General features: G+C 45.6%; 1 protein-coding gene across 4 annotated transcripts in view; it reads left to right on the plus strand.

Annotated features, from left to right (window-relative positions):
- frmpd3 (FERM and PDZ domain containing 3) overlaps positions 1-26,027 on the plus strand; it is a 329,892-nt gene that overhangs the window by 235,962 nt on the left and 67,903 nt on the right. For 3 of the 4 annotated variants that reach the window (XM_064955254.1, XM_064955252.1, XM_064955253.1), the window contains 4 exons: positions 18,921-19,033; positions 19,135-19,295; positions 19,550-19,652; positions 20,152-20,197. In XM_064955254.1, the coding sequence (XP_064811326.1) occupies positions 18,993-19,033; positions 19,135-19,295; positions 19,550-19,652; positions 20,152-20,197 (351 nt within the window). In that variant the 5' untranslated portion in view covers positions 18,921-18,992. Of the gene's footprint in view, positions 1-18,920; positions 19,034-19,134; positions 19,296-19,549; positions 19,653-20,151; positions 20,198-26,027 lie in introns of those variants that run through there. The other variant, XM_064955255.1, reaches the window with a different exon arrangement.

Raw genomic sequence — 26,027 nt, forward strand, 5'->3', positions numbered from 1 at the left:
AAAACGTCAAACTTTTTCCGAATTAACTCCATAATATCGACCGAAACATGGCAAACGTTGTTTGGAATCAATCCTCAAGGTGTTTTTTCACATATCTCTTCATTGATATGCAGTTTACCCCTCAGCCTGCTTTCCCCTCAGAATCGCATGGAAAAATACCAGCAGCTGAAAAAGACGCACCAATTTCGACGGAGGACACAGGGCGGACACCTGGAAAATGTAGTCTCTTATGGTCAATCTTCCAATGATATGCCTACAAATACGTCACAATGCTGCAGACACCTTGGGGAAACGACAGAAAGGGCAGGCTCATTCCTCTCGTATTCACAGCCATATAAGGAGACAATGGAAAACGGAGCCTCAAAAATCCTGCTGGTTTCCTGGTTGCCGTTTCATCTTGGTTTTGCCTGTAGCTCCCGTTCTAGGGCACCCACAGACAATATCTTTGCAGTTCTGGAACATTCAGAGTGTTTTCTTTCCAAAGTTATCAATTAAATGCATAGTCGAGCATCTTTTTGTGACAAAATATCTTGTTTAAAACGGGAACGTTTTTCATCCAAAAATGAAATTGCGCCCCTAGAGTTTCAAGAGGTTAATCCCCATGATGCGTATCATAGTAGTGTACTGTAGGTATATGCCGTATCAAGTAATAGGGCTGATGGAACAGATCAGATTGTTTCGCTTAATAAGTTGATCACGTATTATTTCTTCACATGTGCACATGGTGGTAGGCCTATCTGTGAATGTTCCATAATGTTATTTGCAGGGAAAAACTGTTCTAAAATGCACAACGCTAATGCGAGCGGTCATGGACAGAGATGGAAATATCCGTAAAAATGTTTAAATAGGGGAGATCTAAAGAATCAACAAGTATCATGGGGTGCTAATGTGACTAGGATAATGCCTGATAATGCCTGTGAAATAAAGTTTAAATAAAACCAATAGATGGTGGGATTTTGACTATAGGCTACTTTGAAGCAAGCTAAGACATGCCTTATAATTTGAAGTAAAACATCCAGGTTTCAGACAATTAAGGAACAGGAAAAATATGTTGATGCTCATGGTGGGCCATCTTCTGGTGAATAGATGGAAAGATATTCCCCAAAACCTTCTCAATTAAATGTTAACTAGCCTGCTTACCTGACAGAATGATATCATAATTAGTTTCATCAATCCAGTGGCCATTTGTTTTGCAAACTCCATCTCATGTGCTACAGAAACACTGCTAACCGAACAACAATGCTAGGTGCCTGCACTTGATTTGAAGGGTAACTAAAATCACATTTTTTCCCAGACCTCAAAAGTTGTTTCCTAACTTGGATTAAGAATTTTTGTGAATTTAGAACATCCAATTTGGATGATTTTCTCTAAAACAAAAGTGCGACTTTGAAAACATGACTCGGGTGATCTGTTTCAATAGTAGGCCTACTATTAACCTACCTGCACAGTACAAATTGGGTAAGCCTGACGGTGAAAGGCCTATTAGTGATTCATCATTTTAAGTAATTCAGAGCGTTATGTGTCACTGTTTCTCATAGAATTTTGAAAAATTAGAGCATAACCACTTCTCCGGGTACCACTACACCTCTAGGCTATATAAATGAATTTAACAATGAAAGATCCGATGGTGAAACTCCTTCACTCATTCAGTGCGTTAATCAAAAGTGAGACAGCACACTTGCAATGTATTCAAGGCTCAAGTCCTCTGAGGTTTTTAATTTCCACCTCAGAAATCTCAGCACTGAGTTTATTTTCTATTTATTTGTTTGTTTTCTCTTTCAATGGTGGAATCAGTTAGCATATATCAGTTAGCATAGCATCTATTGTTGCTTTATATATCAGTTAGCATAGCATCTATTGTTGCTTTATATATCAATTAGCATAGCATCTATTGTTGCTTTATATATCAATTAGCATAGCATCTATTGTTGCTTTATATATCAGTTAGCATAGCATATATTGTTGCTTTATATATCAGTTAGCATAGCATCTATTGTTGCTTTATATATCAGTTAGCATAGCATCTATTGTTGCTTTATATATCAATTAGCATAGCATCTATTGTTGCTTTATATATCGGTTAGCATAGCATCTATTATTGCTTGGTAGGTCTGTGCGTGCTCTATGAAGCAATTTAGCCTACCTTGTATTATTTATAATCATATTTTGTTGGACGTGCGGTCACAATCAACATTTTATTTGTCCAATTATAATTGTTTTAATGAGTGGCGCTCCCACTCCTTTGACAATGTTTTTGAAGAGATAGAACAATGTTGAAAAGACGGGGAAGGTCAAAGGGCAGCAGACTGGATTCAAACTCTGGCAAATATGTGCGAGGGTCCACGGATATAACTGCTGGAAAACACAGGCACGGAGGCCAACAATAATTTATTCTGCCTATTGCTTGCATTGATAAAAAAGAAGAACATTTTCCCTAAAAAAAATAGATCTACCCTCTAATAATATGTCAATTTATTATAATCCACATAAGAATTCACACAAGACGCACTGTAGCCTGCACGTAGCCTACATAGGCTACTTGAACTGGATGCCAGTCTAAAGTACAAAGTAGGTACGGTACTGCATTGTATACAAACGCCCCCCTGGAAGCAAATCTAAATACTTCTTCAGATATTCAAATCCTCCTGCTGCAGGATTATTTTCTTCCTGCGACGAAAGGGGTCAAATTAAGATCCGACATCTGTAGTTGTACCATTGCCAAATGTACAGATGTTATATTCCAGAGTGTATTAAACGTAAAAGGTCATAGATGGTGAAATTCTACACCATCTCCCAGTCTTCCGGTCTCCCCACAGAAGGGTTAGCCACCCCCTGAGGCAGCACCACAGGGCACAGCCTGCCTGGGTACAAAAGCAGAATGGATTGGTTTGGTCTGTGCCTCTCAGGGATGTTTGAGCATCTGGCCACACTGGCTGTAGGGGGGACTGTTTGTGAAGCAGCCAAGTGAAGGCAGTCGTCTGTAAACTAACCTAGCTGTCGCCTCATCACCATCATCACTCCTTATCACCATCACCACAATCATCGTGGTGGGAGGTATCCTCGAACTTAGAGCATTTGGCCAGTAACCGAAAGGCCTCTGGTTGGAATACCTGGAGCTGAAAGAGGGGTTAAATCTGTTGCTGTAGTAACGCACGTAACCCTAATTGCTTGAGGGGCACTGTACAATGGTGACCCTGGTTGAGAACCCACTCTATGCGGGTGTCTCGGGGGGAGCTGGGAAATGCAAGAAACACATTTTCATTACATACTTGCGTAACAGGACAATTATTAGCAGCCCCAAATAACAATAATAATCATCCTCCCCTACTGTCGAGCTAGCGCTGTGGTAACCATGGAAACGACCGGGCTTGTTGATGCCCTTGGGGAGGTGGTTCCTGACCGAATTCCTGGGCCTTCTCGCTCACTAAAGGTCGATCTCTGTTTACTGGATTGTTCTCTATCTGCTTCTGTGTCCTCCAGCTGCCTGCCTGTCTGTCTCTGTCTTTCACTCTCTCTCCCTCTCTCTTCTTCCTCCCTCTCACATCCTATCTTTTCCTCACAGTATTAGCCTCGATCCTTTACTCCTAGGATGAAGTCCCATATGTCAATGAACACTGAACATAGTGATTGTAGAATGAAGTATTGAACACTGAACATAGTGATTGTGGCATGAGGTATTGAGCACTGAACATAGTGATTGTGGCATGAGGTATTGAACATTGAACATAGTGATTGTAGCATGAGGTATTGAGCACTGAACATAGTGGTTGTAGCATGAGGTATTGAACAGAAAATAACCTAAAACTGTTTCTTTATACTCAGTGAATCATGGGCTGACTCCAGTTCAGTGGCTGCCAGCTGTGGCTTGTGATTAAACATCCATTTGTCAATTAATTTGTCAATCAAACAGTGAAGGGAAAGGATTGGGTTCACTCATTCAGAACACAACCGCATTGAACTTCAGTGATCTTCTTTAGCTGGCCTGCTGAACACCAGGGATTTTCTTTAGATGGCCTGCTGAACACCAGAGATGTTATTTAGCTGGCCTGCTGAACACCAGAGATCTTATTTAGCTGGCCTGCTGAACACCAGAGATCTTATTTAGCTGGCCTGCTGAACACCAGAGATCTTATTTAGCTGGCCTGCTGAACACCATATATCTTATTTAGCTGGCCTGCAGAACACCAGAGATCTTATTTAGCTGGCCTGCTGAACACCGGAGATGTTATTTAGATGGCCTGCTGAACACCAGAGATGTTATTTAGCTGGCCTGCTGAACACCAGAGATGTTATTTAGCTGGCCTGCTGAACACCAGAGATGTTATTTAGCTGGCCTGCTGAACACCAGAGATGTTATTTAGCTGGCCTGCTGAACACCAGAGATGTTATTTAGCTGGCCTGCTGAACACCAGACATCTTATTTAGCTGGCCTACTGAACACCAGAGATCTTATTTAGCTGACCTGCTGAACACCAGAGATCTTATTTAGCTGGCCTGCTGAACACCAGAGATGTTATTTAGCTGGCCGGCTGAACACCAGATATCTTATTTAGCTGGCCTGCTGAACACCAGAGATCTTATTTAGCTGGCCTGCAGAACACCAGAGATCTTATTTAGCTGGCCTGCTGAACACCAGAGATCTTATTTAGCTGGCCTGCTGAACACCAGATATCTTATTTAGCTGGCCTGCAGAACACCAGAGATCTTATTTAGCTGGCCTGCTGAACACCGGAGATGTTATTTAGATGGCCTGCTGAACACCGGAGATGTTATTTAGCTGGCCTGCTGAACACCAGAGATGTTATTTAGCTGGCCTGCTGAACACCAGAGATGTTATTTAGCTGGCCTGCTGAACACCAGAGATGTTATTTAGCTGGCCTGCTGAACACCAGAGATGTTATTTAGCTGGCCTGCTGAACACCAGACATCTTATTTAGCTGGCCTACTGAACACCAGAGATCTTATTTAGCTGGCCTGCTGAACACCAGAGATCTTATTTAGCTGGCCTGCTGAACACCAGAGATGTTATTTAGCTGGCCGGCTGAACACCAGATATCTTATTTAGCTGGCCTGCTGAACACCAGAGATCTTATTTAGCTGGCCTGCAGAACACCAGAGATCTTATTTAGCTGGCCTGCTGAACACCAGAGATCTTATTTAGCTGGCCTGCTGAACACCAGAGATGTTATTTAGCTGGCCTGCTGAACACCAGAGATCTTATTTAGCTGGCCTGCTGAACACCAGAGACCTTATTTAGCTGGCCTGCTGAACACCAGAGATGTTATTTAGCTGGCCTGCTGAACACCAGAGATCTTCTTTAGCTGGCCTGCTGAACACCAGAGATGTTATTTAGCTGGCCTGCTGAACACCAGAGATCTTCTTTAGCTGGACTGCTGAACACCAGAGATCTTATTTAGCTGGCCTGCTGAACTCAGAGATTCTTCAGTCTTATTGTTGCAAAATTCCGGTACCTTTTCCAAAAATTCCAGTTAGAAGATTCCCATAATCAGAGGGGAATAAAGTAAGGAATCCGGAATCATCCAACATGGATTTTTGTAAAAGAAGGGAATTTTGGAAAAGTTACCAGAACTTTGCAACCCTAAATTACACCATATATATAGGACTGATGTATTGTCTACTGTATGTCTGACACTTACTGGGCTCCTGTTCTATAGGTTCTAGAATAGATTACAGGTTCCAAGTTCTGGGTTCTTGGCTCTTGGCTCCGGGGTAATGGCCACTGGACTCCGGGCTCTGGCCCCAGTGAGTAATGTCTGTGGCTGGAGAGGATAAGTGTGGGCTCTCTCTCCTTAACAGGGATATTTATGCTATCTCCTTGGTCAGGACACAAATCCTGCCCCCTCTCCTGGCAGGGATATTTATGCTATCTCCTTGGTGAGGACACAAATCCTGCCCCCTCTCTTGGCAGGGATGGGCTGAAGGGGAGGTGCTGAGTAGATATGACAAGCATAATGGTACCCAGCCCTGGAAGGGCGGGGTGGAGGAGCCATTGACATGCATAATGGTATACAGCCGTCACAGACCACTGATGGATAACCAATCCCTATGAGGCTCCATGATGACGCAACAGGATGGGTTTCCTTCCCTCCCGACTGTGAAGAGGGAGCAGAGACAAATAGAGAGAGAGGAGGTAGAGAGGGGTGAGGAAGCAAAGAGAGAGAGGGGAGAGAGAATGGGCAGAGAGAAAGAGAGAGAGGGGAGAGAGAATGGGCGGAGAGAAAGAGAGAGAGGGGAGAGAGAATGGGCAGAGAGAAAGAGAGAGAGAGGGGAGAGAGAATGGGCAGAGAGAAAGAGAGAGAGGGGATAGAGAATGGGCGGAGAGAAAAAGAGAGAGGGGAGAGAGAATGGGCGGAGAGAAAGAGAGAAGGGGGAGAGAGAATGGGCGGAGAGAAAGAGAGAGAGGGGAGAGAGAATGGGTGGAGAGAAAGAGAGAGGGGAGAGAATGGGTGGAGAGAAAGAGAGAATGGGCGGAGAGAAAGAGAGAGAGAGGGGAGAGAGAAAGAGAGAGAGGGGAGAGAGAATGGGCGGAGAGAAAGAGAGAGGGGAGAGAGAGAATGGGTGGAGAGAAAGAGAGATGGGAGAGAGAATGAGTGGAGAGAAAGAGAGAGAGGGGAGAAAGAATGGGTGGAGAGAAAGAGAGAGAGGGGAGAGAGAATGGGCGGAGAGAAAGAGAGAGAGGGGAGAGAGAATGGGCGGAGAGAAAGAGAGTGGGGAGAGAATGGGTGGAGAGAAAGAGAGAATGGGTGGAGAGAAAGAGAGAGAGAGGGGAGAGAGAAAGAGAGAGAGGGGAGAGAGAATGGGCGGAGAGAAAGAGAGAGGGGAGAGAGAATGGGTGGAGAGAAAGAGAGATGGGAGAGAGAATGAGTGGAGAGAAAGAGAGAGAGGGGAGAGAGAATGGGCGGAGAGAAAGAGAGAGAGGGGAGAGAGAATGGGCGGAGAGAAAGAGAGTGGGGAGAGAATGGGTGGAGAGAAAGAGAGAATGGGCGGAGAGAAAGAGAGAGAGAGGGGAGAGAGAAAGAGAGAGAGGGGAGAGAGAATGGGTGGAGAGAAAGAGAGAGGGGAGAGAGAATGGGTGGAGAGAAAGAGAGATGGGAGAGAGAATGAGTGGAGAGAAAGAGAGAGAGAGGGGAGAAAGAATTGGTGGAGAGAAAGAGAGAGAGGGGAGAGAGAATGGGCGGAGAGAAAGAGAGAATGGGTGGAGAGAAAGAGAGAGAGAGGGGAGAGAGAAAGAGAGAGAGGGGAGAGAGAATGGGCGGAGAGAATGAGAGAGAGGGGAGAGAGAATGGGCGGAGAGAAAGAGAGAGAGGGGAGAGAGAATGGGCGGAGAGAAAGAGAGAGAGGGGAGAGAGAATGGGTGGAGAGAAAGAGAGAGAGGGGAGAGAGAATGGGCGGAGAGAAAGAGAGAGCGATAATGCAGATGGGACGGTGGGAGGTGGCAGGGTGCCGAGAGAGAAAGAAAGAGTGGGGTAGAGAGAAAGAACAATTACATTGTGACAGCTATAGGCTACTTAGTCACAAGTGCTTAATCACAGAATATGAGTAGGTTTTGCCACAACACCTGGTGATTCTCGATACATAGCATCAGAGTCTAAGCAACAGTTAGGACTTAAATACCTTCACACTTCAGCCTGAATTACCATAAACAACAAACATTATACATCAGGAGTTTCACAAGTTCTTGAAAACAACTTCCCAGCAAACAATATATGGTTACCTAATGTATGAACGTTCACTGTTTGCTGGGAACCAGTGAGGACACAGTCTGTATACTGACAGGGAAGCCTTCCCAACTACCACATAACGTTTTAAGTACCATGTTTCTTAGAGCTTGGTGAAAGCGTGATTGTCCTATGGTTATTTTGCCTACAACCTTCCCATAAACCTTTTGGGAATGGTACAGGATAGATAGTTGCTGTTCACACGTTTCAGTAGTCCAGCATAATTTAAAGTCAAAAACTTTTTATAAAAAGCATAATGCTTATTTAAAAACATATACATTTATTTTTCAACATCAGCAAAACTCTCAATATCCTCTATCTTGTTAAGTGTGTTTAGGTGTGTTGGCTGTGCCCACTAATTGGCCACACCTGATCTTAATTGGTGTTTTTTCTTTTGAAATCCGGTCTGTTTGAATAGACTAAAATGATCACCTTTGCATGGGAAAAAAAGATATAGCATGCTAGCTCCATCCTGGTGGCTTTGTGGACTAATGCCATGAGTAAAGAACAGAAGATTATAGGTTTGAATCTCAGTGATGCCATGTCACAACAACAACAAAAATTGTGTTTGCATGATCAGGGCTAAGAAAATGAATCTCCATGTCGTCTAACTATGCTTGGAGTTAAGCCAAAATAACGTAGCAATGTCTTTGAAACATTCAGTGTAAGTTTTTAGGAAGTTATTAAAAAACTAAAAAGTAACCGAGAATTTACATTCACAGAACGTTAATAAAACCTCCCAGAAACGTTGTCATAACGTCCCTGCAACCTAAAAAATACACATTCCCAGTACAGGCGTAGTTTTCACTTCTGTTCTGTTTTTCCGGTCACGAAACGTATGCTTCTCTCCCACAACCAATGTGAAACCAAAAACACATGTTCACACAATTTCCAAGAAACCAAATGTGCTAGCTAGGTTGAAATCATGATATGATATGATTTGATATGTCTTCCTCCCAAATGTAACCATATCCCCTATAAAGGTGCACTATAAAGGGGAAATGTTGTCATTTGGGACACACTTTATAATCCTTTTAGTTAATTGTTAGCATACTGCTGTAATGAGTCTATCCCTTGACGAGAGATCTTTGAAATGGATATAAATTGTCAATTGATCGCCTGTCATAGATTAGTCAGGGATCATTAACGCTGCGCTGTGATTGGAGAGGTGACATTTTCCTCCAATGCCCTTCTGTCGTTATCAGGAAAAACAAATGTGACAGACCATAAATATCAACCATTGACTCCACTGAATCACCTGTGCTCATGTATTGATGGCTTGTCATCCCTGTATTTATCTATGCCTCTCCACAGACCCGACACTGTGGGTAAAATGGATCATCGGTATCTGAATAACATTTAGCTTCTCCTTATCTCTGTCTCTCTCTCTCTCTCTCTCTCTCTCTCTCTCTCTCTCTTTCTCTTTCTCCTTTATCTCTCTCTGTTATCTCTTTCTTTCTCTCTCTCTTTCACTCTCCATGTTATCTCTTTCTCTCTCTGTTTCACTCACTTTTATATATCTCTCTATCTCTGTATGTTCTCTCTCTCTCTGTCTGTTCTCTCTCTCTTTCACTCTCTGTTTTCTCTCTCTCTCTCTCCTGAATCTCTCTCTCTCTCTCCTGTATCTCTCTCTCTCTCCTGTATCTCTCTCTCTCATGTATCTCTCTCTTATCTCTCTTTTATCTCTTTCTTTCTCTCTCTTTCTATTTTATCTCTCTCTCTCTTCTCTTTCTTTCTCTCTCTCTTTCTCTCTCTTTTATCTCTCTCTTTTATCTCTTTCTCTCTCTGTGTCTGGTGCTAGTCCTCCAGATGCAATCTGTCTCATTCAAAATCCATTCAGTGTCTCATCTGTAGGCAGACACTGTCAGAATATGCAGCTCCCTAAAAGGAGATAAAACAATGGTGTATCACCGTTTCTTTCGATCCCTCTTCATCTATATATCCTCTCTGTCCCTCCCTCTAACTCCAACTCCCACACAGGCATCTGGAAATGAGAATGTGTTGTTGTTGTTGTTGTTGACCTCAGCTGGCTCTTCATCACTAGAGCCATTAAAAGCTAGGTTCATTCATTGTTCTGCCTTACACAGATTTTAAGTGCTTTGCTTTCTGACAGATGTATTTTTAAAAAAGGCCTGTAGTGCATGTAAACACTCCCTCTCTCTGTTTACATCCTCAAATCCTCTTTCACACTCTCTCTTCTTCTGTTCAATCCTGTGGACATTCTTTACGTGGAGTCAGAAGGTTTGGAAGAAACTACACTGAACAAAAATATAAACACAACACGTAATGTGTTGTTCCCATATTTCATGAGCTGAAATAAAAGATACCAGAAATGTTCCATACACACAAAAAGCGTATCTCTTTGCACAAATTTGTTTACATCCCTGTTATTGAGCATTTCTCCTTTGCCAAGATCATTTCTCTACCATAAGCCGCCTCCAACATCGTTTGAACCGCCTGAACATTGTGAACAGAGTGTCTCATGGTGGCGGTGAGGTTATGGTATGGGCATGTATAAACTACGGACAATGAACACAATTGCATTTTATCTATGGCAATTTGAATGAACAGAGATACCGTGACGAGATCCTGAGGGCCATTGTTGTACCATTTCTCCGTCGCCATCACATCATGTTTCAGCATGATAATACACTGCCCCATGTCACAAGGATATGTACACAATTCTGCATACTCACCAGACAGATCACCCATTGAGCATGTTTGGGATGCTCTGGAACAACGTGTACGACAGCGTGTTCCAGTTCCCACCAATATCAAGCAACTTTGCACAGCCATTGAAGAGGAGTGGGACAACATCCACAAGCCACAATCAACAGCCTGATCAACTATATGCAAAGGAGATGTGTGGCGCTGCATGAGGCAAATGGAGGTCACACCACATACTGACTGGTTTTCTGATCCACGCCCCTATTTCTTTTAAGGTATCTGTGACCACCATTTGAATCTAGAATTGTCTTCCTATTTCGCAACACAGCCTTCTTAACTCATGCTACCAAACATACCCTCGTAAAACTGACTATCCTACAGATCCTTGACTTTGGCGATGTCATTTATAAAATAGCCTCCAACACTCTACTCAGCAAATTGGATGCAGTCTATCACAGTGTCATCCGTTTTGTCACCAAAGCCCCATTTACTATCCACCACTGCGACCTGTATGCTCTCGTTGACTGAATATAGATGTTTTCCTATTGTGTTATTGACTGTACGTTTGTTTGTTCATGTGTAACTCTGTGTTGTTGTTTGTGTCGCACTGCTTTGTTTTATCTTGGCCAGGTCGCAGGTTAAATAAAGGTGAAATATATATGGATTGGAAATCCATAGGCCTAATGGAAATCCATAGGCCTAATGAATTTATTTAAATTGACTGATTTCCTTATTTGAACTGTACCTCAGTAAAATCTTTGAAATTGTTGCATGTTGTGTTACTATTTTTGTTCAGTGTAGAACGCAATCTATTGAGTGTGTTGGAGATGTGGAGAAAGGTCGCATCTCAAATGGCACCCTATCTCTATGTAGTGACCTACTTTTGATTACAGCCCTAGGGGAATAGGGTGCCATTTGGGACCCAGATGGAGAGTGTGTTCAGTGATATTGCTTCTTTCAACTTCAAAATAGTATTTTTTGCCCTTCTGTAGAAGCCATGCTGTTTTGTGGCTAGACCACAAATGTAGCTTGCTTGAAATAAAATGGATGGTGGTTTCATAGCAACAAATAGCCTAGATTATACCCCTCAAACTGAACTCTGGACCTCCAAGCCAGTTTTCATTGTTCCCCTCTATTCAGGGACTGATTTAGACCTGGGACACCAGGTGGATGATTCCTCTCTATTCAGGGACTGATTTAGACATGGGACACCTGGTGGATGCAATAAATGATCAGGTAGAACAGGAAACCAGCAGGCTCTGGACCTCATAGGGTAAGAGTTGAATACCCCTGGTCTATACCGGACCTCATAGGGTAAGAGTTGAATACCCCCTGGTCTATACCGGACCTCATAGGGTAAGAGTTGAATAGCCCTGGTCTATACCGGACCTCATAGGGTAAGAGTTGAATAGCCCTGGTCTATACCGGACCTCATAGGGTAAGAGTTGAATAGCCCTGGTCTATACCGGACCTCATAGGGTAAGAGTTGAATAGCCCTGGTCTATACCGGACCTCATAGGGTAAGAGTTGACCAGCCCTGGTCTATACCGGACCTCATAGGGTAAGATTTGAATACCCCTGGTCTATACCGGACCTCATAGGGTAAGAGTTGAATAGCCCTGGTCTATACCGGACCTCATAGGGTAAGAGTTGAATAGCCCTGGTCTATACCGGACCTCATAGGGTAAGAGTTGAATAGCCCTGGTCTATACCGGACCTCATAGGGTAAGAGTTGAATAGCCCTGGTCTATACCGGACCTCATAGGGTAAGAGTTGAATAGCCCTGGTCTATACCGGACCTCATAGGGTAAGAGTTGAATAGCCCTGGTCTATACCGGACCTCATAGGGTAAGATTTGAATACCCCTGGTCTATACCGGACCTCATAGGGTAAGAGTTGAATACCCCTGGTCTATACCGGACCTCATAGGGTAAGAGTTGAATACCCCTGGTCTATACCGGACCTCATAGGGTAAGAGTTGAATACCCCTGGTCTATACCGGACCTCATAGGGTAAGAGTTGAATACCCCTGGTCTATACCGGACCTCATAGGGTAAGAGTTGAATACCCCTGGTCTATACCGGACCTCATAGGGTAAGAGTTGAATAGCCCTGGTCTATACCGGACCTCATAGGGTAAGATTTGAATACCCCTGGTCTATACCGGACCTCATAGGGTAAGAGCTGAATACCCCTGGTCTATACCGGACCTCGTAGGGTAAGAGCTGAATACCCCTGGCCTATTCCAGACCTCGTAGGGTAAGAGCTGAATACCCCTGGCCTATTCCAGACCTCGTAGGGTAAGAGCTGAATACCCCTGGCCTATTCCAGACCTCGTAGGGTAAGAGCTGAATACCCCTGGCCTATTCCAGACCTCGTAGTGTAAGAGCTGAATACCCCTGGCCTATTCCAGACCTCGTAGGGTAAGAGCTGAATACCCCTGGCCTATACCAGACCTCGTAGGGTGAGAGCTGAATACCCCTGGTCTATACCGGACTTCATAGGGTAAGAGCTGAATACCCCTGGCCTATTCCAGACCTCATAGGGTAAGAGCTGAATACCAGGACCCGGTTTCGAACCTGGGTCTCCGGAGTGAGAAACAGTCACTTAACCAACTGAGCCACGAATAGACAGCAGAACCCAGAAGATGAGGCAGACACAGCAGTACTTAAGACGGTGTATTTAATAAAGAAAAAATCCTAAAATACAAAAAATGGCAAATCCAAAAGGTGGTAGGAAAAACACAAAAAGACCTCAAAAGAAACTCACCAAAAATAAACAAAAACAAAAAAACAGAATACCACAAGAACTTCACCCGGAATCGACAAGAGCACACAGAACACTAGGGCAGGGTGCTAACATACAAACACAGAGCACAGAACTGAGGGAAACAAAGGGTTTAAATACAATCAGGGTAAACGAGACACAGGTGCAAATAATAATGGGGATCAAGGGAAAACCATAGGGACAAAAAGCACAATGGGGACATCTACTGACCAAAACCCGGAACAACCCTGGCCAAATCCTGACAGAATCCCCCCCCTAGGAACGGCTCCTGACGTTCCTACCAGCTCTCTCAGGGTGGAGGACCCTGAACTGACGAATGAGGTCAGGGTCCAGGATGTCTTTGGCAGGAACCCAGGAGCGCTCCTCAGGACCGTAGCCTTCCCAGTCCACCAGATACTGCCAGGACCGCTGCACCTGGCGGGAATCCAGTATCCGGTGGACGGTATAAGCCGGCTGGCCTCCAATGACACGAGGCGGAGGGGGAGGTCTGTCTGCCGGGACAAGGGGAGAAAAAACAACAGGTTTTAACAATGACACATGAAATGTGGGATTAATCTTAAGGGATCTGGGTAAGTGTAGGCGATAAGAAACTGGGTTAACTCTCCTGGCAACCTTGAAGGGACCGATGTATTTTTGGGACAGCTTGCGAGACTCCACCCGTAGAGGTAAGTCTCTTGTGGAAAGCCAGACTCTCTGGCCGGGGCGCAGGGTAGGCCCGGGACGGCGACGTCTGTTGGCTTGTTGTTGATACCTCTGTGAGGAACGCATCAGATTAAGACGGGTCTTCCTCCACATAAGCCGACAGCGTCTGACGAACCTCAAGGCTGAAGGCACTCTGACTTCTGCCTCCTGGTCCGGGAACAATGGAGGAGCATAGCCAAACTGACACTCGTGCGGGGACATACCAGTGGAGGAGGAGCGCAAGGTGTTGTGCGCGTATTCGGCCCAAACAATAAAGGATGACCATGTGGACGGGTTGTCACGAGTCATACATCGGAGGGTGGTTTCCAGCTCTTGATTCATCCTCTCTGTTTGGCCGTTGGACTCCGGATGGTACCCTGAAGATAGACTGGCAGAAGCCCCCATGAGTTGGCAGAAGGCCTTCCAAAACCTTGAGGCGAACTGGGGACCTCTGTCAGAAACCACATCTTGAGGAATGCCGAAGACTCGGAACACATGATTAATTACCAACTCAGCCGTTTCCTTGGCAGAAGGTAACTTAGTCAGAGGGACGAACCTGGCCGCCTTTGAAAACCTGTCGATTATGACTAGGATAGTAGTATTGCCATGGGATGGAGGAAGTCCAGTAATAAAGTCCAATGAGATATGGGACCAGGGTCTGTGGGGAACAGGTAAAGGGTGAAGGAGTCCTTGAGGGCGGAGGTGAGAAGATTTGCCCTGGCAGCACACGGGGCAGGCATTGACGAAAGTGGCAACGTCTTCTCTTATGGTAGGCCACCAGAACTTACGCTGGATGAACTCCAAGGTGCGACCTACGCCCGGATGACAGGTGAGGCGAGAGGAGTGCCCCCACAGAAGGACCTGAGTCCTCACTGCCTTGGGGACAAACAACCGATTGGCAGGGCCTCCTTTAGGGTCCGGTTCTCTAGCTTGAGCACGTCTCACGGTATCCTCAACTTGCCACGAGATCGGAGCCACAATCTTAGCAGCAGGAAGGACAGGCATGTCCGTGTCATCTCGAATGGCAGGAGCGTAGACTCGGGACAGGGCATCCGGTTTGAGATTCTTCGACCCGGGCCGATAGGTGAGGATAAACTGGAATCGATTGAAGAAAAGAGACCATCTAGCTTGTCTAGAGTTCAATCGCTTCGCCTGCTGGATATACTCCAGATTTTTGTGGTCCGTAAGCACTTGAAACGGGTGAGAAGCCCCCTCGAGCCAGTGTCTCCATTCCTTCAATGCCATCTTAACCGCTAGGAGTTCACGATCCCCCACATCGTAGTTCCTCTCAGTCGGGGTAAGCCGGTGTGAGAAGAAAGCGCACAGATGAAGCTTCTTGTCTTCACCCTCTGAGACAGGACAGCTCCAACACCAACCTCTGATGCGTCTACCTCCACCACAAATGGTTCATCCGTAGTCGGTAGTATCAGGATGGGAGCAGAGAGGACGCGCTGCTTGAGTCCTTGGAAGGCCGTCTCAGCTTCTCTTCCCCACAAAAACCTTGCATTGCCACCTTTGGTTAAAGCTGAGAGAGGAGCTGCCACCAAACTGAAGTTCTTGATGAACTTGCGGTAAAAGTTTGTGAAGCCCAGGAAACGCTGAACATCCTTAACGGATTTGGGGGTGGGCCAATCCGCTACCGCCCCTACCTTCCTAGGGTCCATTTGGACTCGACCGGGTTCCACTACAAATCCCAGGAATTGTACTCGGGATGAATGGAATTCACATTTTTCCGGCTTAACGTACAGATGGCTGTCCAGGAGGCGTTTGAGTACTTGTCTGACATGCTTAGTGTGTTCTTGAAGGGAGCTCGAAAAGATGAGGATGTCATCCAAGTAAACGAACACAAATATGTTAAGCATATCCCTAAGCACATCGTTTATGAGCGCTTGGAACACCGCTGGGGCGTTGGTCAGGCCGAAGGGCATCACCAAGTATTCATAGTGACCAGTAGGCGTGTTGAAAGCGGTCTTCCACTCGTCACCAGGTCTGATCCGCACAAGATGGTATGCGTTCCGCAGGTCAAGCTTAGTGAAAACAACTGCTTCCTGGAGCAGCTCGAAGGCTGTGGCCATAAGGGGTAGCGGGTAACGGTTACGGACGGTTATGTCATTGAGTCCCCGGTAGTCGATGCAAGGACGTAATCCACCGTCTTTCTTGGCCACAAAGAAAAACCCTGCTCCCGCCGGGGAGGTTGATGGACGCATGAGGCCTGCTTCCAGAGAGTCCTTGATGTAGGTATCCATAGCAGCTCGTTCGGGTGGAGATAGGGAAAAGATCCGACCCCTGGGGGGCAAGTGCCCGGAAACAGGTCGATGGGGCAATCGTAAGATCTATGGGGTGGTAGCATGGTGGCCCTCTGTTTGCTAAACACCAGTTTGAGGTCATGGTAACACTCGGGAACTCGGGTCAGGTCGATGGATTCTAAAGACTCGGGAGTAGAACTCGGGAATTCTGGAAAATACAAGTAGCTTGGCACGTAGGACCCCACTGCTTGATAGTGCCCACAGACCAGTCGATGTGAGGGTTATGGCTGTGAAGCCAGGGGTATCCAAGGACGAGAGGGAACTCGGAACAGGAGATCAAATGAAAGTTCATCAATTCCTGGTGTTGTGAAACTGAAAGTCTCAAGGAGGTAGTGACATGAGTGACAAGTCCAGATCCCAAAGGGCTTCCATCCAATGTAGTAACCCTCATGGGGTCACTTAGAAGTTCAGAGGGAACGCCATTCTCCTTCGCCCAGACACCATCCATGAAGTTACCTGCGGCTCCAGAGTCTACCAAGGCTTGAAGGTGAAGCTTGTGGTTGTCCCAGGAGAGGGTGACTGGAATGAGCAGACGGGAGTTGGACGGATGGGAGGAGGTTATGTTTCCCGTTACAGTTCCCCCGGTCTGTACGGGACAGAGCGTTTCCCTGGAGCCCGGGACACGTGGAACGGAAATGGCCCGGTTTGCCGCAATATAGACAGCGTCGCTCCCTCATCCGGCGGTCTCTCTCAGCCTGGGAGATGCGTCCAATCTGCATGGGTTCCGGTGGAGCCAGCGATGATAAAGGTGGGGACTCGGAGCTGGGACTGATAGGGGCTAGAGGTCTACGGTTGAGTTCTCTCTCTCTCAGACGCTGGTCAATGCGTGAGGCCAACTTGATCAGGGACTCGAGATTGTCCGGTGGTTCCCGAGTGGCCAGTTCATCTTGGATAGTGTCGGAAAGGCCTTTCAGAAAGCACACCGTGAGCGCCTCGTTGTTCCAGCCACTCGATGCTGCCACCGTGCGGAACTGGATGGCATAGTCCGTCACGCTGCGCCAACCTTGATGGAGAGTCAGGAGCTGTTTGGCTGAGTCAGAACCACTGCTTGGGCCTTGAAACACTCGTTTGAATTCCTCAGCAAAGGCAGAGTAGCTGGCACAGCAGGAACTATGGGCATCCCACACAGCAGTAGCCCAGGCCAGGGCTTTTTCCGACAGCAGGGTGATGATATATGCGATCTTAGACCGGTCGGTGGGAAACGACGAGGGTTGCAGCTCAAAGGAGAGAGAACATTGAGTGAGAAAGCCTTTACAAGCACCTGGATCACCTGAGAACCGTTGGGGAGGTGGAAGACGAGGTTCAGCCAGGGGGTTAACTGCCATGGGTACGTGAACCTGAGGTACTGGGACGGAAACTGTTGCCGGGGTAAGTCGATCAGATATTTGCTTAATGGAAGTCAGCATCTCCGACAGAAGATGAGAATGTCTAGCCATTAAGGCCTCTTGCTGAACCAGGGCGGCTTCATGGCGTTGGACAGTCTCCTGGTGGTGGGACAGCGTGGCAAAAAGGTCCTGGGAACTGGCTGCCTCTGGGTTCATTTTTGGCTCTGTGTTTCTGTCAGGACCCGGTTTCGAACCTGGGTCTCCGGAGTGAGAAACAGTCACTTAACCAACTGAGCCACGAATAGACAGCAGAACCCAGAAGATGAGGCAGACACAGCAGTACTTAAGACGGTGTATTTAATAAAGAAAAAATCCTAAAATACAAAAAATGGCAAATCCAAAAGGTGGTAGGAAAAACACAAAAAGACCTCAAAAGAAACTCACCAAAAATAAACAAAAACAAAAAAACAGAATACCACAAGAACTTCACCCGGAATCGACAAGAGCACACAGAACACTAGGGCAGGGTGCTAACATACAAACACAGAGCACAGAACTGAGGGAAACAAAGGGTTTAAATACAATCAGGGGAAACGAGATACAGGTGCAAATAATAATGGGGATCAAGGGAAAAACATAGGGACAAAAAGCACAATGGGGACATCTACTGACCAAAACCCGGAACAACCCTGGCCAAATCCTGACACCCCTGGCCTATTCCAGACCTCGTAGGGTAAGAGCTGAATACCCCTGGCCTATTCCAGACCTCATAGGGTAAGAGTTGAATACCCCTGGTCTATACCGGACCTCATAGTGTAAGAGCTGAATACCCCTGGCCTATTCCAGACCTCGTAGGGTAAGAGCTGAATACCCCTGGCCTATTCCAGACCTCATAGGGTAAGAGCTGAATACCCCTGGCCTATTCCAGACCTCGTAGGGTAAGAGCTGAATACCTCTGGCCTATTCCAGACCTCATAGGGTAAGAGTTGAATACCCCTGGTCTATACCGGACCTCATAGTGTAAGAGCTGAATACCCCTGGCCTATTCCAGACCTCGTAGGGTAAGAGCTGAATACCCCTGGCCTATTCCAGACCTCATAGGGTAAGAGCTGAATACCCCTGGCCTATTCCAGACCTCGTAGGGTAAGAGCTGAATACCCCTGGCCTATTCCAGACCTCATAGGGTAAGAGCTGAATACCCCTGGCCTATAACAATGAGTTTTTTACTCTGCGGCACGTCTTATAGGCTTTAATCTTATAGGCTCTGTTGGAATTTGCTTCAGTCATGTGATTGTTCCCGTCAATCTCTAATGTTATTCCCTCCTTCTCCCCTTCCACTCCATCACATATATAATGCCCTACCCCCTCCATCCCTCCTCCCTTCACCCCCCCTCTCTGTCCATCCTCCTCTCTCAGGTGAATGATTGAGAATCAGACCGAGCTCCTTTCTGTGAGACCTCGTCCCATGCTCCTCCCTCCTCTCAGGGGATGGCCAAGGTCCAGGATGGACACACAAACACATGTGACAGGTACACTACACTTCCTCCCTACGTAGGGTCACAACACATTTCTACATTCTCTGAGTGTGTGTGTGTGTGTGTGTGTGTGTGTGTGTGTGTTCCCGGTGCAGCCCTGCGATGTTAGAAGAGAGCCAGGATGGTATGGACAGTGGTAGCCTGACTCCTGGCCCAGCTTCCGCTCGACAGGTCTGCATTCAGCGCCACCCCAGCCAAGGCTTCGGATTCATAGCAGGCAGCCAGAGACCAGTCATTGTACGCTCCGTCTCTGCAGGTAGGTAGGGAACTGTGTGTGCGTGTGCGTGCGTGTGCGTGCGTGTGCGTGCGTGTGCGTGCGTGTGTGTGCGTGTGTGTGTGTGTGTGTGTGTGAGAGAGAGAGAGAGAGCGATAGAGCGGTAGAGCGGTAGAGCAAGAGATAGAGAGAGAGAGATGATATATGAGTGTTGTCAGTTTGATGTCTTTGTCTGTGTGTCCATTACTCATAGACTAAGCTTTCCTCTGCCTGTGTGTGTATGTGTGCTGTCCCAGACGGCCCGTCCATCGGCAAGCTTCTCCCTGGAGACCAGATCCTGGCCATCAATGAGGAGGTGGTGAGCGAGGCTTCCCGGGAGAGAGTCATAGACCTTGTAAGGTAACATCCTTTATATCACCACAGGGGAGGGGGGAGGGAGGAGGGCGGTGGGTTTGGTTAGGACGGTAAGGGGTGGGAGGTGGGGGGAGATAAGGAATGAGTCGAATCCAACGCAATGTGTCTCTAGATTGTCATTCGTCTATAGCCTACACTTTATGTGAGTCTAGGACAGGACAAACTTTGGTGGGAATGTTTTCCCGAGTTCTTTCAATGTGTGAACTCACACAACACATAAGAGCAGAATATTTGCAGTAAATGCAACAGCAGCAGTACAGCGGGGATCGTTCTATGTGTTTGAAGGCTAAATTCATGGAGAAATAGTCTGTCTCTAAGCCTCATGTGTTCCATAGAAACATAATGAGACAGATGAGTCATTGAGAACACAGAGAACAGAGAGGAGGTCTAGCAGATAAGAACAGGACAGTTTCTTCCAATGCCACAGCCCTGGTGTTACCTAATCCACTCCACACTCCTCTCCTCTTTTCTGTCCTCTCTTTAGATGCTGCAAAGACTCCATAGTTCTCACTGTGCTGCAGCCTCACCAGGTAACAATACAGAGTTCTCTCTCACCGTTACTCTCTCACGCCTTTTCTCCCTGGAGTTCTCAAACTCTACCTGTATCTCTGTATCCCTCCATGTCTCCCTCTCACGCACAAAGCAACAACACATACAGATATCTCCCTCATTCTCTCTCATTCTCTCTCCCTCATTCTCTCTCATTCTCTCTCTCTCAATCTCTCTCTCCCTAATTCTCCCTCAATCTCTCTCTCTCCCTCATTCTTTCTCATTCTCTCTCTCTCATTCTCTCTCTCTCAATCTCTCTCTCTCCCTAATTCTCCCTCAATCTCTCTCTCTCTCCCTCATTCTTTCTCATTCTCTCTCTCTCATTCTCTCTCTTTCCTCTCTCTAATAGTGTAAATCAACAGATTTGATCAAATGGAATGACACACTCACTCACAGTTGCACAAAAAGAGCTGTGAACAAACAACGCCCAAAAATAATCTAATGAGACCGCCTCACGTACATTCAGTGGTGGAAAAGTAACAAAAGTCAAAATTGAGTAAAAGTAAAGATACCTTAATAGAAAATGACTCAAGTAAAAGTGAAAGTCACCGAGTGTATATATATACTTAAGTATCAAAACTAAATGTAATAGCTAGAACATACTTAAGTATCAAAAGTAAAAGTATAAATCATTTTACATTCCTTATATTATCCAACCAGCACAAGTATTATTCTTATTATCATTTACAGATAGCTAGGGGCACACTTCAACACTCTGACATCATTTACAGATAGCTAGGGGCACACTTCAACACTCTGACATCATTTACAGATAGCTAGGGGCACACTTCAACACTCTGACATCATTTACAGATAGCTAGGGTCACACATCAACACTCTGACATCATTTACAGATAGCTAGGGTCACACATCAACACTCTGACATCATTTACAGATAGCTAGGGTCACACTTCAACACTCTGACATAATTTACAGATAGCTAGGGTCACACTTCAACACTCTGACATCATTTACAGATAGCTAGGGTCACACATCAACACTCTGACATCATTTACAGATAGCTAGGGTCACACTTCAACACTCTGACATCATTTACAGATAGCTAGGGTCACACTTCAACACTCTGACATCATTTACAGATAGCCAGGGGCACACTTCAACACTCTGACATCATTTACAGATAGCTAGGGTCACACATCAACACTCTGACATCATTTACAGATAGCTAGGGGCACACTTCAACACTCTGACATCATTTACAGATAGCTAGGGGCACACTTCAACACTCTGACATCATTTACAGATAGCTAGGGGCACACTTCAACACTTTGACATCATTTACAGATAGCTAGGGGCACACTTCAACACTCTGACATCATTTACAGATAGCTAGGGTCACACTTCAACACTCTGACATCATTTACAGATAGCTAGGGTCACACTTCAACACTCTGACATCATTTACAGATAGCTAGGGTCACACATCAACACTCTGACATCATTTACAGATAGCTAGGGGCACACTTCAACACTCTGACATCATTTACAGATAGCCAGGGGCACACTTCAACACTCTGACATCATTTACAGATAGCTAGGGTCACACATCAACACTCTGACATCATTTACAGATAGCTAGGGTCACACATCAAAACTCTGACATCATTTACAGATAGCTAGGGTCACACTTCAACACTCTGACATCATTTACAGATAGCCAGGGGCACACTTCAACACTCTGACATCATTTACAGATAGCCAGGGGCACACTTCAACACTCTGACATCATTTACAGATAGCTAGGGTCACACATCAACACTCTGACATCATTTACAGATAGCCAGGGGCACACTTCAACACTCTGACATCATTTACAGATAGCCAGGGGCACACTTCAACACTCTGACATCATTTACAGATAGCTAGGGGCACACATCAACACTCTGACATCATTTACAGATAGCTAGGGTCACACTTCAACACTCTGACATCATTTACAGATAGCTAGGGGCACACTTCAACACTCTGACATCATTTACAGATAGCTAGGGGCACACTTCAACACTCTGACATCATTTACAGATAGCTAGGGGCACACATCAACACTCTGACATCATTTACAGATAGCTAGGGACACACTTCAACACTCTGACATCATTTACAGATAGCTAGGGTCACACTTCAACACTCTGACATCATTTACAGATAGCTAGGGGCACACATCAACACTCTGACATCATTTACAGATAGCCAGGGGCACACTTCAACACTCTGACATCATTTACAGATAGCTAGGGCACACTTCAACACTCTGACATCATTTACAGATAGCTAGGGGCACACTTCAACAATCTGACATAATTTACAGATAGCTAGGGGCACACTTCAACACTCTGACATCATTTACAGATAGCTAGGGGCACACTTCAACACTCTGACATCATTTACAGATAGCTAGGGGCACACTTCAACACTGTGACATCATTTACAGATAGCTAGGGTCACACATCAACACTCTGACATCATTTACAGATAGCTAGGGGCACACTTCAACACTCTGACATAATTTACAGATAGCCAGGGGCACACTTCAACACTCTGACATCATTTACAGATAGCTAGGGTCACACATCAACACTCTGACATCATTTACAGATAGCTAGGGTCACACATCAACACTCTGACATCATTTACAGATAGCCAGGGTCACACTTCAACACTCTGACATCATTTACAGATAGCTAGGGTCACACATCAACACTCTGACATCATTTACAGATAGCTAGGGGCACACTTCAACACTCTGACATCATTTACAGATAGCCAGGGGCACACTTTAACACTCTGACATCATTTACAGATAGCTAGGGTCACACATCAACACTCTGACATCATTTACAGATAGCCAGGGGCACACTTTAACACTCTGACATCATTTACAGATAGCCAGGGGCACACTTTAACACTCTGACATCATTTACAGATAGCCAGGGGCACACATCAACACTCTGACATCATTTACAGATAGCTAGGGGCACACTTCAACACTCTGACATCATTTACAGATAGCCAGGGGCACACTTCAACACTCTGACATCATTTACAGATAGCTAGGGTCACACTTCAACACTCTGACATCATTTACAGATAGCCAGGGGCACACATCAACACTCTGACATCATTTACAGATAGCTAGGGGCACACTTCAACACTCTGACATCATTTACAGATAGCCAGGGGCACACTTCAACACTCTGACATCATTTACAGATAGCTAGGGACACACTTCAACACTCTGACATCATTTACAGATAGCTAGGGTCACACTTCAACACTCTGACATCATTTACAGATAGCTAGGGGCACACATCAACACTCTGACATCATTTACAGATAGCCAGGGGCACACTTCAACACTCTGACATCATTTACAGATAGCTAGGGGCACACTTCAACACTCTGACATCATTTACAGATAGCTAGGGGCACACTTCAACAATCTGACATAATTTACAGATAGCTAGGGGCACACTTCAACACTCTGACATCATTTACAGATAGCTAGGGGCACACTTCAACACTCTGACATCATTTACAGATAGCTAGGGGCACACTTCAACACTGTGACATCATTTACAGATAGCTAGGGTCACACATCAACACTCTGACATCATTTACAGATAGCTAGGGGCACACTTCAACACTCTGACATCATTTACAGATAGCTAGGGGCACACTTCAACACTCTGACATAATTTACAGATAGCCAGGGGCACACTTCAACACTCTGACATCATTTACAGATAGCTAGGGTCACACATCAACACTCTGACATCATTTACAGATAGCTAGGGTCACACATCAACACTCTGACATCATTTACAGATAGCTAGGGTCACACTTCAACACTCTGACATCATTTACAGATAGCTAGGGGCACACTTCAACACTCTGACATCATTTACAGATAGCCAGGGGCACACTTTAACACTCTGACATCATTTACAGATAGCTAGGGTCACACATCAACACTCTGACATCATTTACAGATAGCCAGGGGCACACTTTAACACTCTGACATCATTTACAGATAGCCAGGGGCACACATCAACACTCTGACATCATTTACAGATAGCTAGGGGCACACTTCAACACTCTGACATCATTTACAGATAGCCAGGGGCACACTTCAACACTCTGACATCATTTACAGATAGCTAGGGTCACACATCAACACTCTGACATCATTTACAGATAGCTAGGGACACACTTCAACACTCTGACATCATTTACAGATAGCCAGGGGCACACTTCAACACTCTGACATTATTTACAGATAGCCAGGGGCACACTTCAACACTCTGACATCATTTACAGATAGCTAGGGGCACACTTCAACACTCTGACATAATTTACAGATAGCTAGGGGCACACTTCAACACTCTGACATCATTTACAGATAGCTAGGGACACACTTCAACACTCTGACATCATTTACAGATAGCTAGGGTCACACATCAACACTCTGACATCATTTACAGATAGCTAGGGGCACACTTCAACACTCTGACATCATTTACAGATAGCCAGGGGCACACTTTAACACTCTGACATCATTTACAGATAGCTAGGGTCACACATCAACACTCTGACATCATTTACAGATAGCCAGGGGCACACTTTAACACTCTGACATCATTTACAGATAGCTAGGGGCACACTTCAACACTCTGACATCATTTACAGATAGCTAGGGGCACACTTCAACACTGTGACATCATTTACAGATAGCTAGGGTCACACATCAACACTCTGACATCATTTACAGATAGCTAGGGGCACACTTCAACACTCTGACATAATTTACAGATAGCCAGGGGCACACTTCAACACTCTGACATCATTTACAGATAGCTAGGGTCACACATCAACACTCTGACATCATTTACAGATAGCTAGGGTCACACATCAACACTCTGACATCATTTACAGATAGCCAGGGTCACACTTCAACACTCTGACATCATTTACAGATAGCTAGGGTCACACATCAACACTCTGACATCATTTACAGATAGCTAGGGGCACACTTCAACACTCTGACATCATTTACAGATAGCCAGGGGCACACTTTAACACTCTGACATCATTTACAGATAGCTAGGGTCACACATCAACACTCTGACATCATTTACAGATAGCCAGGGGCACACTTTAACACTCTGACATCATTTACAGATAGCCAGGGGCACACTTTAACACTCTGACATCATTTACAGATAGCCAGGGGCACACATCAACACTCTGACATCATTTACAGATAGCTAGGGGCACACTTCAACACTCTGACATCATTTACAGATAGCCAGGGGCACACTTCAACACTCTGACATCATTTACAGATAGCTAGGGTCACACTTCAACACTCTGACATCATTTACAGATAGCCAGGGGCACACATCAACACTCTGACATCATTTACAGATAGCTAGGGGCACACTTCAACACTCTGACATCATTTACAGATAGCCAGGGGCACACTTCAACACTCTGACATCATTTACAGATAGCTAGGGACACACTTCAACACTCTGACATCATTTACAGATAGCTAGGGTCACACTTCAACACTCTGACATCATTTACAGATAGCTAGGGGCACACATCAACACTCTGACATCATTTACAGATAGCCAGGGGCACACTTCAACACTCTGACATCATTTACAGATAGCTAGGGGCACACTTCAACACTCTGACATCATTTACAGATAGCTAGGGGCACACTTCAACAATCTGACATAATTTACAGATAGCTAGGGGCACACTTCAACACTCTGACATCATTTA

The sequence above is a fragment of the Oncorhynchus masou genome, chromosome 32, assembly GCF_036934945.1.
Source record: "Oncorhynchus masou masou isolate Uvic2021 chromosome 32, UVic_Omas_1.1, whole genome shotgun sequence".
NCBI classification, from domain to species: Eukaryota; Metazoa; Chordata; class Actinopteri; order Salmoniformes; family Salmonidae; genus Oncorhynchus; species Oncorhynchus masou.